The sequence below is a fragment of the Sphaeramia orbicularis genome, chromosome 14, assembly GCF_902148855.1.
Source record: "Sphaeramia orbicularis chromosome 14, fSphaOr1.1, whole genome shotgun sequence".
Classification (NCBI taxonomy): Eukaryota; Metazoa; Chordata; class Actinopteri; order Kurtiformes; family Apogonidae; genus Sphaeramia; species Sphaeramia orbicularis.
Genome location: NC_043970.1, coordinates 55,713,179 through 55,729,715, shown reverse-complemented (window position 1 = coordinate 55,729,715; position 16,537 = coordinate 55,713,179). Strand labels below are relative to the sequence as shown.

The 16,537-nt window shown below is 46.5% G+C and overlaps 1 protein-coding gene across 1 annotated transcript in view; it reads left to right on the top strand.

The window, feature by feature from the left end:
- The window catches only part of ncor1 (nuclear receptor corepressor 1), a 61,169-nt gene extending 45,072 nt beyond the window's left edge, over window positions 1–16,097 (top strand). Inside the window, exons 25-36 of the mRNA XM_030155046.1 lie at window positions 4,111–4,263; window positions 4,655–4,787; window positions 5,312–5,766; window positions 6,232–6,360; window positions 6,551–6,684; window positions 9,281–9,510; window positions 9,964–10,104; window positions 13,281–13,426; window positions 14,552–14,605; window positions 14,745–14,915; window positions 15,000–15,179; window positions 15,254–16,097. Of these exons, the coding sequence (XP_030010906.1) occupies window positions 4,111–4,263; window positions 4,655–4,787; window positions 5,312–5,766; window positions 6,232–6,360; window positions 6,551–6,684; window positions 9,281–9,510; window positions 9,964–10,104; window positions 13,281–13,426; window positions 14,552–14,605; window positions 14,745–14,915; window positions 15,000–15,179; window positions 15,254–15,444 (2,117 nt within the window). The 3' untranslated portion in view covers window positions 15,445–16,097. The remainder of the gene's footprint in view (window positions 1–4,110; window positions 4,264–4,654; window positions 4,788–5,311; window positions 5,767–6,231; window positions 6,361–6,550; window positions 6,685–9,280; window positions 9,511–9,963; window positions 10,105–13,280; window positions 13,427–14,551; window positions 14,606–14,744; window positions 14,916–14,999; window positions 15,180–15,253) is intronic.
- Window positions 16,098–16,537: the final 440 nt, after the last annotated feature.

Genomic DNA, 16,537 nt, shown 5'->3' with positions numbered 1-16,537 from the left:
AGATACCAGATTCCAGGTCCTTTTTCGTAATGGAAACACAAAAAGGTGAGTTGAGTCGAGCCGGTACCACGTAGTAGAAATGGGGCATTAGTTCCATCCACCATTAACAAAATGTGTGTTTACAAACAGAGCTGGGAGGTAACTCGAGCATCTGAGGAATTTTGTTGCGATGTGTATTGTGGGAAACAGAGGTTCACGCAGCCGCCTGACAGCAGCAGCTGCTAAAGACACGATGCAGAAACAGCAGGAGCTCCCTTCCCTCTATGCATATTCCCCCAGCCGTTTCCGTGCGTTTGTTTCATCCATATAATATCATAAGGTTGTACTGCCGCTGCAGGTGGCTGCGCAAACCTCCCTTTCCCACAATGCACATCGCAACAAAATTCCTCAGATACCCAGTTCCCTCCCAGCTCTGTTTGTAAACACAAGGTTTGTTTGTGGTGGATGGAACTAAGAAACTGTTAAACATGAGGAAGAGATTCAGCTGAGGAATGACACAAAGACAAACAGATTACTGATACTGAGGATATGACTGAGGTTTGACCGATTTGAGGAAAAACTGGTCATGAAAGTCTCCCGCACCTTTAAGAGTGTGGCGCCGAACCAGCCGAGCTCCGAAAGGTCCGTTTGACCGCCACTCAGGAAATGTGTAGCGACAGGAGGGACGCATTTAACAAACAAACACATCTGACTGTCGGATGACGCTAGCGAGTCCACGTTGAGCAGGGGTGTGTTTGGAGAACGTCTAGAATAGGGACGTCAAACGCATGGGAGTTCAGGTTCCACATTCAGACCAACAGCAGGGTTCCAGTGGGTCTAAGAAAGTCTAAACCCTCCTATTAGCCAACACATTTTACCCCACACACACACACACACACACACACACCCCCCTCCCAAACTCTGCACACATACACACACACATACACACACAGATAAATTAGCTGGGCCTCAGACAGACCCCAGAGGAACACCAGTCTGTGTTCAACACATTGAACAAACATCATCAGGATCATGTTATGCTTCAACAGTTTTCTTCATCAAATTAAGAAAAGTCATGAAATATGAAGAAAAAATAAATAAAAGTCAACTTTTATTTTTTAAATGATAAACATTAAATGGGATAATAAGAGGGTTTAAGTGTGTGCTTTTAAAACCTTCTTAAAGTCTTCCAGAGGTCTTCCATTTGATGTGGTCGGTCCTCACTTCTGTTTCCATAAACTTCTTTTCACTTTTGTGTGATAAACCAGTTTCACTCCGACCGAAAAACCACCTCAGCAGCGCAAAAACTTTTCAGCCAAAAAATTAGAGTTTTGGCCAAATTGTCGGTTTTCTATTTGGCAAATTTTTATGTGCCAGTTCTTTTCACCCACTCAGAGGGTCAGTGTTAAAGGGACTGTTATTTGTAGTTTATTGTGTTCTTCTGGTCCTGGTTCTGATCCACTTTAGCTCATACTGGTCTGAATGTAGAACCTGAACTCAATTGTTTTGAACATCATTTCTTATTGTTCATGTGTTCAGTGTTATTTTTCTATTTGGCACATTCGTCCCATTGGACCAGATTGGACTGGATCAGACCGGATCGGACCGTTTGGCGACCCGTTTTGGTCCACGGCCCGTATGTTTGACAGCCCTGTTGTAGGATGAACAGGTGGAACCAGGCCTTAGACAGACCCATATGGAACCAGGCTTTAGACAGACCCATGTGGAACTAGGCTTTAGACAGACCCATGTGGATCTGTTTCCTGCCTCAGTTCTATAACAGTTTGTAGAAGTGGGTCAGTCCAGAACATAAACCCATCCTAAAATATCCTCCACACATGACAACCTTCAACACTGATGAGATCCACTACAGAACCAGATCCACTACAGAACCCCTGGGCAGCTGTTCTCTGACAGTTCTGCAGATCCATGAAGTCCTTTCATATGAATAGTGTTGGTTCACTTGGTGGATGTGCAGATTCTGAGACACTTTTTTTTTTCTTGTAACACTTTTTCAATAACTCAATAACTCTTAATTTAACACTTTAACCCTTTAAATGGCATGTTTGGAATGGAAACAAACTGTATTTTTTATGCAAAAAATACAATATTTCCAATATTCTACATAAAAATCTTATTTATTCATTTATTTGTTATTTGTTTATTAGTTCCTTCTGTCATCTGTCAGTGATTCACTCCAACACTGGTTCATATTCTGATTATTTTTGGTTCTAGGTTAAAGGTTAAATGTGTTCGTGTGTATTTTGTACTCATTTGGTAGAAGGGTGTTAGAGTAGGAATTTAACACTGTTATTTAAATAGAATTTGACACAAATGAACAAGTGTTGAATTCAGACCAAAACCAAATGGTGTCAAATCCAGGGTTCATTCAGGTGCGTTGAACTTTAACTCTGTGACGGTGTGATTTATTTAGTTTGAATCTAAACTCCAGACCAAAAAAACAAGAAAATGAACCCTTTATGTCATAAAGTCAGGTCCATGTGTCCTCAGGTGGACTCCAGCTCCAGTTGGATCTCTGGTTTGGATGAGCTAAAAATGACCCTTAAAAGGGTTTGAATCTGACCTAGAACGTGTGTGTGTGTGTGTGTGAACCCTGAAATCCCTCTGGTCTAACTCTGCTCTGGTGTTTTTACTCTGCTGACCTGGACACCACAGAGTTAAGTCCAGTTCAAACCCAGACTCTGGAATGGGGGTCACTCTGGATCCTTCTAAGGGGCCGTTTACACGGCGTTGGATTCAGTCGACTCCGGGAAGAGTTCATGGCGGATTAGCCTTCTGTTAACATGGAAACGGTGCCTAGAGTGCCTGAATCCGGAAACTTTTGATACCAGAGTCCAGGGTGGAACGTTATCGATAGGCTCCGCATTTCAGCTCCGTGTTAACGCGAATCGGAGCGTTCCGGGGTAAAATATGACGTAACCGCATGCGCGCGCAGCCAAGAACTGCCAGTTAACCCACTCCGGGCCAGTTGGTGGCGGTAATGCGCCTCCAAGCTGGTTTGCCAGCCTCTATGACACAATAAAGCTGCAGAAAAAGAAGGAACAACCACAACAACAATGGCCGGTTTCAGAACAACATACGTGCTGCTAACTGTGCTCAGCTCGTCTGTCCAGACAAAGAAGTCCTGCGTCTTTGTACGACCACTCGCCATTGTTGTTTGTAAATAGTGTTGTCCGCCTCTTCTTCTTCTTCTTCTTCTCATTTAAAGGCTGTCTAAACTGGAAATCATTTGTGCGCAGGCGCGTGTTTTACCGCCACTGTTTCCCTACAGCTCTACATCGCCAGCTACTGGTCTGGCATGGCCACTACAGCGTATTCAGCCGTCCTCGCGGACTCATGTTAACGCAGATCGTTATCATAGCGGCTTCGTCTTAACGCGGAATGATTTTATAACGCAAAGGAGAAATCTTTGCGGAATTAGATCCTAGTGTTGCCGTGTAAACGTACCCTAAGTCCCATTCAGGTGTTCTGGGTACAGTGGGCTGGTCCTGGACTGGGTCTGGTGGATCCTCTGGGTCTGGTGGATCCTACTGGCCTGGGTCTGGTGGATCCTCCTGGTCTGGGTCTGGTGGATCCTTGTGGCCTGGGTCTGGTGGAACCTCCTGGTCTGGGTCTGGTGGATCCTCGTGGCCTGGGTCTGGTGGATCCTCCTGGTCTGGGTCTGGTGGATCCTCGTGGCCTGGGTCTGGTGGATCCTTGTGGCCTGGGTCTGGTGGATCCTACTGGCCTGGGTCTGGTGGATCCTACTGGCCTGGGTCTGGTGAATCCTCCTGGTCTGGGTCTGGTGGATCCTTGTGGCCTGGGTCTGGTGGATCCTCCTGGTCTGGGTCTGGTGGATCCTTGTGGCCTGGGTCTGGTGGATCCTCCTGGTCTGGGTCTGGTGGATCCTTGTGGCCTGGGTCTGGTGGATCCTCCTGGTCTGGGTCTGGTGGATCCTTGTGGCCTGGGTCTGGTGGATCCTCCTGGTCTGGGTCTGGTGGATCCTTGTGGCCTGGGTCTGGTGGATCCTCCTGGTCTGGGCCTGGTGGATCCTTGTGGCCTGGGTCTGGTGGATCCTCCTGGTCTGGGTGTGCTGGTCTTCATGTTTTCTGTCATGTGGGTTCTTTCCAGGACATCCGGCCCATCTCGCCGCTGCCAGCGCAGAGCGAGAGAGGGAGCGAGAGAGGGAGCATCAGGAGAAGGAGAGAGAGAAGGAACGAGAACGGGAGCAGAGAGAACGAGAACTGAGAGAACGAGAACGAGTCAGTGAATACATGAGAGGAGGTGAGGTCACCACCATCTGCATTTACAGGGGATTATTATGGGATGGAATTATCTGATCTTATCTTATCTTTGGACTGGATCAGACTGGATCCAGTCAGTGGTTCTACAGTATCAGAACCTTTGGAACCCAGGGTTAGTGGTTCTACACTAGAGGAACCTTTACACCTGGTCAGTGTATGTGGTTTTTGGAAAGAAGGGGCGGAGTCAGACTGGTTCCAGGTGATGACCTGTGAATCCGACCGGTTCTAACCGGATCCTGTCCTCCATCCATCATGTAGAAAAGGGAAAACAGTTTAGGCTCTGATGTGGTTCTGTGTTCCTGTCTTAAATGGACCAGGGTGTGAGTGTCAGCTGACACCGGTGTGTTCTGACGGTTCTGTGTCGTCAGCAGGTCCAGAACAGCCGGGTCGACCCGGGAGTCGAGGATACCTGCACTCCCCCTCCCCCTCCCTCCGGACCCAGGACGTGGTGGTCCAACAGAGACCCAGCATTTTCCCTGGGAAGAGCGTCATCACCTCTCTGATGTGGGTAGAACCGACAGTAGAACCAAACAGCAGAATCCTCATTAGAGCTGATAGTAGAACCCTGTGAACAGTGGAGGCCCTGATGAGACTGATCTAGCGACAGCTGATCCTTCGTAGATCCTCATAGATGCTTCGTAGATCCTCATAGATCCTTCATAGATCCTCATCGATCCTTCACAAATCCTCATAGATCCTTCACAAATCCTCATAGATCCTTCATGGATCCTCATTGATCCTTCACAGATCCCCATAGATCTTCATAGATCCTCATAGATCCTCCATAGATCCTTCGTAGATCCTTCTCAGATCCTTCATAGATCCTCATAGATCCTTCACAGATCCTCATGGATCCTCATAGATCCTTCATAGATCCTCATAGATCCTCACAGATCCTTCATAGATCCTTCACAGATCCTTCATAGATCCTCATGGTGTCTCTCAGATGAACATCAGTGAAAACGGTCTGTGTCTCCGTTTAAACTCTGATGTCACATTGTTCTTGCTCTCTCATTGGTTGTTTCCAGACCACATGCGGCGGCGGTGACGGCAGCTCAGAGCGCTTCTCCATACAGCACGGCCGCTGACGCGCTGGCGGCTCTGGTGGACGCCGCGGCGTCCGCCCCCCAGATGGACGTGGCAAAGGCCAAGGAGGGCAAACATGAACAGGACGACGATGCTGCGGCACGGCGAGCAGCCGGCGTTTCCGAGCAGCAGGAGGCGGAGCGCAGGCCCATGCACTCCCCGTACGGTGCCATGTCTCTGCCCGGAGGGAAGCCCCACCCCGTGTACTCGGACGGAGCCGGCGCCAAAGACAAGGGCCCCCCCTGCTCCAAGTCCCGCATCGAGGAGGAGCTGCGGACCCGAGGGAAGACCACCATCACCGCCGCCAACTTCATCGACGTCATCATCACACGGCAGATCGCCTCCGACAAAGACTCCAGGGAGCGAGGGTCCCAGAGCTCCGACTCCTCCAGCAGCTGTGAGTTTAAGCACAGACAGAACCCACAGACAGAACCGACTGATGGAACCCACAGACAGAACCCACAGACAGAACCGACTGAGGGAACCCACAGACAGAACCCACAGACAGAACCGACTGATGGAACCCACAGACAGAACCCACAGACAGAACCGACTGATGGAACCCACAGACGGAACCCACAGACAGAACCGACTGAGGGAACCCACAGACAGAACCGACTGATGGAACCCACAGACAGAAGCCACAGACAGAACCGACTGATGGAACCCACAGACAGAACCCACAGACAGAACCGACTGAGGGAACCCACAGACAGAACTGACTGATGGAACCCACAGACAGAACCCACAGACAGAACCGACTGATGGAACCCACAGACAGAACCAACTCTGAACCCAGTGTTCTTCTCATATGTTCTGTGTAAATGTAAACAGCCTGTTGAACTCTCTCTCTGTGCTTCAGTGTCGTCCAGTCGGTATGAAACCCCCGGTGGTGGTGGCGGAGGCGGAGCCATTGAGGTCATCAGTCCTGCCGGGTCTCCGGTCCAGAACCAGGAGGACAAAGTGGAGGAGGGGCCTCAGCAGACGGCAGGTACGAGTCCAACACACGCCTGCACTTCCTGGAAACAGGAGTGTGTTTCAGAGGCTAAATTTAGCGCCTAGCCCAGTAAACATCCCATAACCCACTGACCCGCTCACATGACCTCATCTGTCCTCTGATTGGACAGCTGAGTGAGCCGGTTCTGTCCGGTCCTGACCCTGTCCTCGTTCACCCCTCACAGCTGGCGTGCGAGCCTACGACATGAGCCGCTACCGCCCTCAGGGGGAGGGGCCGCTGCAGCTGCCCGGGGCCCCCCAGCCCGAGTACCCCGCCAAGACCCACACCCGCTTCATGACCCTGGCGGACCACATCTCGGTAAGACCAGGACCGGGACCCGGCCCTTTGACTGGACAGTTTACATTCAGATCCATCCACTAAATCCATCCCATAATAAACAGTGTTAAATTCCGACACTAACACCCTTCAACCAAGGGAGTAAAAATACACACTGACACATTTCACCTTTGACCTTTGACCTAGAACCAAAAATAAGAAGAATATGAACCAGTGTTGGAGTTAACCACTGACAGAGCACAGAAGGAAACAAGAAATAGTAATAAATAAATAAATAATAGAGCTTATAAAATAAATAAATAAATAAATAATAGAGCTTATAAAATAAATAAATAAATAAATAAATAGTAGAGCTTATAAAATAAATAAATAAATAATAGAGCTTATAAAATAAATAAATAGTAGAGCTTATTAAATAAATAAATAAATAAATAAATAGAGCTTATAAAATAAATAAATAAATAAATAAATAAATAATAGAGCTTATAAAATAAATAAATAAATAGTAGAGCTTATAAAATAAATAAATAAATAATAGAGCTTATAAAATAAATAAATAAATAAATAGTAGAGCTTATAAAATAAATAAATAAATAAATAGAGCTTATAAAATAAATAAATAAATAATAGAGCTTATAAAATAAATAAATAAATAAATACATAAATACATTTTATATAATAAATGAATAAATAAATGAATAAATAATAGTTTATATAATAAATAAATAAATACAGTTTATATAATAAGAAATGATTAATAGAGTTTATATAATAATGAATAAATAATAGTTTATGTAATAAATAAATAAGTTTATATAATAATAAATAAACGCAGTATATATAATAATAAATAAATAATACAGTTCATGTAATAATAAATAAATAAATGATACAGTTTATATAATAAATAAATACATAAATATAGTTTATATAATACATAAATAATGCAGTTTATATAATAAATAAATGAATAAATAAATAATACAGTTTATATATGGAATATTGGAGTAAAAACAGTTTATTCATCACTAATCCAGTTTGTGTCCATTAAAAACATGTCATTTAAAGGGTTCAAACACAGGTGTCAAACATGCGGCCCACGGGCCAAAACCGGCCCACCAAAGGGTCCAGTCCGGCCCGCAGGATGAATCTGCCAAGTGCAAAAATTACACTGACGATACGAACGATCAAGAATTTCGAAGTCGTTTTAGTCCAGGTTCCACATACAGACCAATGGGATCTCAGCTAAAATAGTAATAATAGTAGCATAATAACCTATAAATAATGACTCCAGATATTCTGAGTTTAATGTGAAAAACGTATTACATTACATCTATAAATAAGTAATGACAACTCCAAATTTTTCTCTTTGTTTTAGTGTAAAAACTTACATTAAGTGATGAAATATTAACATTTACAAACTATCCTTTAACAACAAAATGCGAAAAGCCTGAAATTTTGAAAGTGAAATTTTAACATAATTCTTCCTGTTATTAAGTATTTGGTGCCTTTGTAGATCCAATCCGTAGTATGCATGTGTAAATGGTACATTGAGGTGTAATATTGTTAAAATTGCACTTATTTTTCTTCAATAAATTTCAGTTTTTTTCAGGTTATTCACATCATTTTTGTTTGGATAGTTAGCAAATGTACATATATTTACCTCCGCCAAGGAGGTTATGTTCAAAGAGGAAAAATTTGGAGTGGTTATTATGCTATTGTTTCACTGGTCCGGCCCACTTCAGATCAGTTTGGGCTGAATGTGGAACTGAACTAAAAAGAGTTTGACAGCCCTGGGTTCAAATATGGCCTTCATTGTTAGAGAGTTTGTGTTTATGGATCCAGTTGAAACCATTTAGAACAGGGGTGTTCAACTCATGTTAGTTCAGTTCCACATTCAGCTTAATTAGATCTGCAGTGGGCCCAACCAGGAAAATAAGAACAGAATAATATATAACTAGGGTCAACTCCAAACTTTTCTCTATGTTTAAGAGTGAAAACAGTCATTTTACATTATGAACAGGTTTACATCTACAAACTATCCTTTCAAAAGATGTAAATAACATGAACAAACTGAAAAAATCAGTGTAATTTTAACAATATTCTGCCTCAGTTTATCATTCCCACATGTACATTAGAACTGACAGATCACAGTGGATCTGCAAACACACAGAACATTTAATAACAGGCAGACTATTGTTAAAATTGTACTGACTTCTCCTAAGACATTTCAGGTTGTTCATATTTGTTCAGATGATTCACATTTTTTGGGAAATTATACTTTGTTTTAGTTCAAATACATGAAAATATTTACATTCACAAAGAGAAACCGTTGTCATTATTTCTCTGTTCTTCTGGTAGTATTTGACTGGTCCTGTCCACTGCAGACTGAACTGGTCTGAATGTGGAACTGAACTTTAAAGGACTGGACAGATCTGAGTGGGATTTTTACATTTCACAAATTCATCCCAAGGGCTGGACTGGACCCTTTGGTGGGCCGGATTTGGCCCCTGGGCCGCATGTTTGACACCTGTGGTTGAGGTGATTAAAGGACGTCTGACACCGAAAGGTTAAATCCAACACCATTCCCATGTGACACCCCCCCCCCCCCCCCCAGCACATCATAACCCAGGACTTCGCCCGGAACCAGGAGCCTCCTCCTCCCGTCTCCTCGGCGCCGTCCTCTACATTCCAGAACGTGGGACCACCAGTGTCCACGGGTCGAGCCAAGGGTCCCAGCCGCTACAGTCCAGAGAACCAGAACCAGGTCCAGGTCCAGGCCCCGCACCACCAGAGACCCCCCAGCAGGGTGTCCCCGGAGAACCCCCCCGACAAGCCCCGGAACAGGTACACATGGGCAGGACCGCAGTGGGAAGGGGGTGGGACCGCAATGGAAAGGGGGCAGGGTTAATCTGTATTAAACCCACTGAAACCTGTGGATGAAGTTCAATGGGACTGACAGCACTGAGGTGGGGGGGTTTATTGGGAGGGGGGCAGGGGGTGTCTGTAAAAGGTGCACTGGTTTAAAGGCACGGGTTTATGGGGGGGGGGGTCTGTAAATGAAATCCACTTAATGGACCCAAAGCCTTGTTATTGGTGACGGATTTGGACTGTATAAACATTGAATAATTGGATGGGAAGTCTGCTGTGATGATTGACAGGTGGAACCCTTTAAGTGGCTGATGTTTGGAACCGAACTGTTAGTGGGTTCCTGATGTGGAGAACCGACAGACGGAACATTAGCGCAGAATGAACCCAGCCTGCACTCTGCTTCTTAAATGTCCTCTGCTCTGGTTCCAGACCTGGTAAATCCCCGGAGCGGGGGCGGCCCATGGACTCGTACGAGCCCATCTCTCCGCCCCAGAGTTACCAGGGGCTGGACAAAGGCGAGGCCGGAGCTCCGCCCCCCCAACGGCGAGAGGCCGACAACTCTGACATCAGGTAGAACACAGCACCTTTGACCTGACACTGGGTTCTTTCTGTTGGTCTAGAACACATGAGGGGAGGGGTGGAAGTGAGGGGGGCTTAGAGCAGCACAGTGCAGTCGGTGACAGAGACGGGGAAGATTTGTATCATTTTTAGCAGTGTTTTATCAGTGTTTTAGTAAATTCATGTAAATATTTGTATATAATAGTGATAGTTCTGTTCTGGAGTGTTCTACTAGTGTTCTACTAGTGGGTTTAGAAGTGTTTTTGTCCAGTTTCACCTTAGTTTTATTTATTTTTCACTGTTCTCTGTGTTTTTGTGGTTTATATTGTAAATTAATAGTTGTATTGTATCTGAAAATATTCTCTAAATGTATATATGTGTAAATATTATATATATATATATATATATATATATATATATATATATATATATACAGTACAGGCCAAAAGTTTGGACACACCTTCTCATTCTTCACATTTTCTTTATTTTCATGACTATTTTCATTGTAGATTCTCACTGAAGGCATCAAAACTATGAATGAACACATGTGGAATTATGTACTTAACAAAAAAGTGTGAAATAACTGAAAACATCTCTTATATTCTAGTTTCTTCAAAGTATCCACCCTTAGCTCTGATGACTGCTTTGCACACTCTTGCCATTCTCTTGATGAGCTTCCAGAGGTAGTCACCTGAAATGGTTTCCTAACAGTCTTGAAGAAGTTCCCACAGATGCTTAGCACTTGTTGGCCCTTTTGCCTTCACTCTGCGGTCCAGCTCACCCCAAACCATCTCGATTGGGTTCAGGTCCGGTGACTGTGGAGGCCAGGTCATCTGGCGCAGCACTCCATCACTCTCCTTCTTGGTCAAATATCCCTCACACAGCCTGGAGGTGTGTTTGGGGTCATTGTCCTGTTGAAACATAAATGATGGTCCAACTAAACGCAGACCGGATGGAATGGCATGTCACTTCAGGATGCTGTGGTAGCCATGCTGATTCAGGTTGCCTTCAATCTTGAATAAATCCCCAACAGCGTCACCAGCAAAGCACCCCCACACCATCACACCTCCCCCTCCATGCTTCACGGTGGGAACCAGGCATGTAGCATCCATCCGTTCACCTTTTCTGCGTCGCACAAAGACACGGCGGTTGGATCCAAAGATCTGAAATTTGGACTCATCAGACCAAAGCACAGATTTCCACTGGTCTAATGTCCATTCCTTGGGTTTCTTGGCCCAAAAAAATCTCTTCTGTTTGTTGCCTCTCCTTAGCAATGGTTTCCTAGCAGCTGTTTGACCATGAAGGCCTGATTCACGCAGTCTCCTCTTAACAGTTGTTGTAGAGATGTGTCTGCTGCTAGAGCTCTGTGTGGTATTCATCTGGTCTCTAATCTGAGCTGCTGTTAATTTGCGATTTCTGAGGCTGGTGACTCAGATGAACTTATCTTCAGCATCAGAGGTGACTCTTGGTCTTCCTTTCCTGGGGCGGTCCTCATGTGAGCCAGTTTCGTTGGAGCGCTTGATGGTTTTTGCGACTGCACTTGGGGACACATTCAAAGTTTTTGAAATTTTCTAGACTGACTGACCTTCATTTCTTAAAGTAATGATGGCCACTCGTTTGTCTTTACTTAGCTGATTGGTTCTCGCCATAATATGCATTCTAACAGTTGTCCAATAGGGCTGTCAGCTGTGCATCAACCTGACTTCTGCACAACACAACTGATGGTCCCAACCCCATCAATAAGGCAAGAAATTCCACTAAGTAACCCTGACAAGGCACAGCTATGAAGTGGAAACCATTTCAGGTGACTACCTCTGGAAGCTCATCAAGAGAATGCCAAGGGTGTGCAAGGCAGTCATCAGAGCTAAGGGTGGATACTTTGAAGAAACTAGAATATAAGAGATGTTTTCAGTTATTTCACACTTTTTTGTTAAGTACATAATTCCACATGTGTTCATTCATAGTTTTGATGCCTTCAGTGAGAATCTACAATGAAAATAGTCATGAAAATAAAGAAAATGTGAAGAATGAGAAGGTGTGTCCAAACTTTTGGCCTGTACTGTGTATATATATATATATATATATATATATATATATATATATATATATATATATATATATATATATATGTATATATGTGTGTGTGTGTGTGTGTATCTGTGCAAATATTCTACATATATTTGTATATGTGTGTAATTCTATAGTCAGATCTCTCCAGTTCATAGACAGATCCAGTGTGTGTATTTGAATTAGCTGATGGATGTTTGTCAGTGAAATGAGCGGCTCTGTCTACATCTAGACCCAAAGTGAACACAGACTATCAACTAGATCCAAGTGACACCAAAGAACCAAAAAGAACAGAAGAACATGGACACACACTGATCTAGAACAACTACAGTGGATCAACACACAGAAAAGACACGAACGGTTCTTTAAATAAACTCAAACAGTTTAGTTCTGAACATTTACCGTTTGGTTTATTTTGACTCTAATCCACTGTTTTAATGATTCATTCCATAGAATAATGAGAAATAATGAACACATATTGTTTAGTTCTTCCTGAAAAGGTGCAGAAGAACTGGAAAAAACATCCGAAACACATGCAGATGTTCTCCTGGTGTTCTCAAACACATGCAGATGTTCTCCTGGTGTTCTCAAACACATACAGATGTTCTCCTGGTGTTCTAAACACATACAGATGTTCTCCTGAACACATGCAGATGTTCTCCTGGTGTTCTAAACACATGCAGATGTTCTCCTGGTGTTCTAAACACATGCAGATGTTCTCTTGAACACATCCAGATGTTCTCCTGGGGTTCTAAACACATGCAGATGTTCTCCTGGTGTTCTAAACACATGCAGATGTTCTCCTGGTGTTCTAAACACATGCAGATGTTCTCCTGAACACATGCAGATGTTCTCCTGGTGTTCCTTAAAGGGTTCTCATGTCTGGAACGTGTGCCGTCGTTACAGTGTTGAATGTTGGTCTGTGGGTTCCTGTTTCTGGGTCACATGGTTCTGTTCAGGTTCAGACCTTTGAAACTGGACCTTGTTGACCGTAGACCGGCTCCAGGCCTTGGGGCCGGTCCTGGTGTCAGCTGGCGTTGGGCGGTGGCCGGAGCCCTCCTAGCCCCGCCCACATGTGTGCAGTGTGTAACCTTTGACCTGTGGCTCCTCCCTCTTTCCAGGGGGGACTCGCGGTCCCCAGGCAGCGTCAGCTACCTGCCCTCCTTCTTCACCAAACTGGAGAACACCTCCCCCATGGTCCGCTCCAAGAAGCAGGAGATCTTCCGTAAGTTGAACTCCACCTCTGGTGTCGGTGATTCAGATGTTGGTAAGTGGGTCTTCATCCTCCTGTTCTTCTGCATCAGATGGTGGATAAACATTCAGACATGTGCATGTGACTGCTGCTGTTGTAAAGGAGAACCACAAAGAACCACTGATTCTTTTAGACCCACAGATTCTTTTAGACCCACAGATCCTTTTAGACCCACAGATTCTTTTAGACCCACTGATCCTTTTAGACCCACAGATCCTTTTAGACCCACAGATCCTTTTGGTCCCACTGATCCTTTTAGACCCACAGATCCTTTTAGACCCACTGATCCTTTTAGACCCACAGATCCTTTTGGTCCCACTGATCCTTTTAGACCCACAGATCCTTCTGGTCCCACAGATCCTTCTGGTCCCAGTCCTTTATCTGCCTTTACTCTAGTATTCTCCTCTGGTTTGGACATTTTCAGTGTCAGTCTGGCCTGTTTCTATATTTTCAGAGTTCTCACATGGTTTTCAGAGGCTTGCGTGTCCACACGTGCATGTGTGACAGTCCTCAAACACTCTTCAAAGCTGGTCCATGTGGGTGGGTCGCTCCTTAGTTCTGTTGTCCTGAACTGGTTCTATTTAAATGGGTCCAAACTGACGGTACTGGACTCAGTTCCACCTGCTCCAACCCCATCATGTATACACAAACAGGTGGAGCCAGGCACAAGCCCCACCCCCTGTACCTATTGTACTTTATTTTGGCATCGATACAGCTGATGTCATCATGTGTGGGCGTGTCCTGATATAATCATTAGGATCTAATTATCTCGAACTTAAGCCCTGGTGAGAAATGACTGGGAACAGTGGGAGTTGAGCTGTTGGAGTAAATAGGCCTTTAAGGGTCTGTAAGGGTTAAAGATGGACGTCTGGGTCTGTAAGGGTTAAAGGTGGACGTCTGGGTCTGTAAGGGTTAAAGGTGGACGTCTGGGTCTGTAAGGGTTAATGTTAATGTCTTTGACCTGCTTTCAGGTTTATTTCACTGTTCATTTAACCTTTATTGACAAGAGCATCAAACAAACAAACAAACTTATAGAACTGACCAATGACAGCTCCGCCCCTTGCTCCTTCAGTGATTCTGTGTGGGCGGAGCCTCAGTCTGTTCTGTCAGTCTTCTCACCAGCTCTGCCCTTTCTTTCAGGAAACGCTCAACCAGGAACAGAGATCTTCAACCTTCCTGCCGTCACCAGCTCCAGTAAGTCGCCTCCGTCCGTGCGTTGGCCTCCGTCCGTGCGTTGGCCTCCGTCCGAGTGTTGGCCTCCGTCCGAGTGTTGGCCTCCGTCCATGCGTTGGCCTGTGTCTGACGGCGTGTGTGTGTGTGTGTTGTTTTTCAGGCAGCGTCAACCCCAGGAACCACTCGTTCAACGACCCGGCCAGTAACCTGGGTCTGGAGGACATCATCCGCAAGGCGCTAATGGGGAACCTGGAGGAGAGGCAGGACGAGCACCAGGGCAACGCCCCCGGCGCAGACCCCCGCCAGGAAGCCAGCCCCTCCCCCGGCATGGGTACGGACCAACCCGCTCGTAGATCCGGCGACCGGGGCGGGGCTAGAGCCGGCGTTAACCCGCCTTCTGTGTGTGATCCCACAGGGAAGCAGAAGCTGCAGAACAAAAGCGGCAGCCGCAAGTCCAAGTCCCCCAGCCTGGGCCCGGCGTACGGCGGCGGCGAGCGCCCGTCCTCTGTGTCGTCGGTCCACTCGGAGGGCGACTACCACCGGCAGGCTCCAGCGCAGACGCAGTGGAGCTGGGAGGACCGCCCCTCGTCCACAGGTGGGCGTGTCGGTTGGTTTGTGCTTCCGTTCTGTGTTTCCGTTTGCTGACGTTGGCTGTGCTCGTCTCCTCAGGGTCGATGCAGTTCCCGTACAACCCCCTGACCATGCGCATCCTCAGCAGCACGCCGCCCACCTCTATGGCATCGTCCTCCATCCAGAGTCAGCAGGCTCCGCCCCTGGGCGGGGCCGCGGTGGCCCAGCAGCGGGTGTGGCCGTCCCTGCTGTCGGAGCAGTACGAGACGCTGTCTGACAGCGACGACTGAACTGCCGCCGCCTCCTCGGATGGAATTGAGGCCCCGCCCCCTTTTCCCAGAACTGATCTCTGCTCTGTGGCGAGTCTGCATGGTAGAGGGGGCGGAGTCATTTTTACTTTTGGTGCTACGGCGCCCCCTGGCCGTTAGCTCTGAGCCCCAGTGGCAGCCGAAGATGGGCGGGGTCGACCCGCACCGGCCCCGCCCCTCGGGGAAGGAAACGACACGAGCTAAAGATGAAGAAGTTGCCGTAAACGGTGCCGGCGTGGGACTGTGTGGCGCCGCGCCTGCTCGTTCCCCATCAGATGTAAATAGATTCTTTTGCAGTGTTTCTAAACGGAGGCTTTTCGGATTTTAATGTTGCTTTTTAATTGATCCACTTCGACGGGACGTGAAGGGGCGGAAACTTCTAAGACCACAGTGGCCACGCCCCATGGACCACAGCGGCGCTCAGTGGGCGGTGACCTGTGGTTTGTACTTGATGGCGAGCAGACCGGAGGCTGAGAGGACGCCACAACACGGAAACCTGAAGATCGGACACCGAACGCCGCCTTCAGGTCGAGTCCGTTTCAGCTGCGAACGCTGGTGTCGCAGCAGGAGGCGGAGTCTGATAGCAGGAGGCGGAGTCTGATGTAAGCTCCTGATGACTACTTCAGGGCCCGTCGGAAAAACTAATGCGAGCCGACATCTGTGTTGTGGAGGTGTGGCATCGACGCGGCGTCCGTCTGCAGTTTCCAGTGTGTCCAGAACTCTGCCCTGATTGGTGGAGGCTGGTCCGGGGGCGGGTCTTTACTTTTGGAGCAGTTTTGCCTTGTGATTGGAGGAAGAGGCAGCTTTAAGGGGTTTGATGTCTGTTTGTGTTTCTGTAGCCCCGCCCATTTTTATTTGATCCTGACATGAAACTGTTTCCACGACAACAACAAACTGAACCGACCAAACACACAAGGGTCTGCGCCGCAGTTGAACTTTCTGCTTCGTAGCTTTTCTGACCTGCTGAAACTTCTTCAACCTCAAACGCGCTTTAACTTTCACTGTCACAGATCAACTTTGGCCCCTCCTCCCGTCGCCGCTCCATCGTCATCTTTTCTGGTTTTCAGTGTTTGGT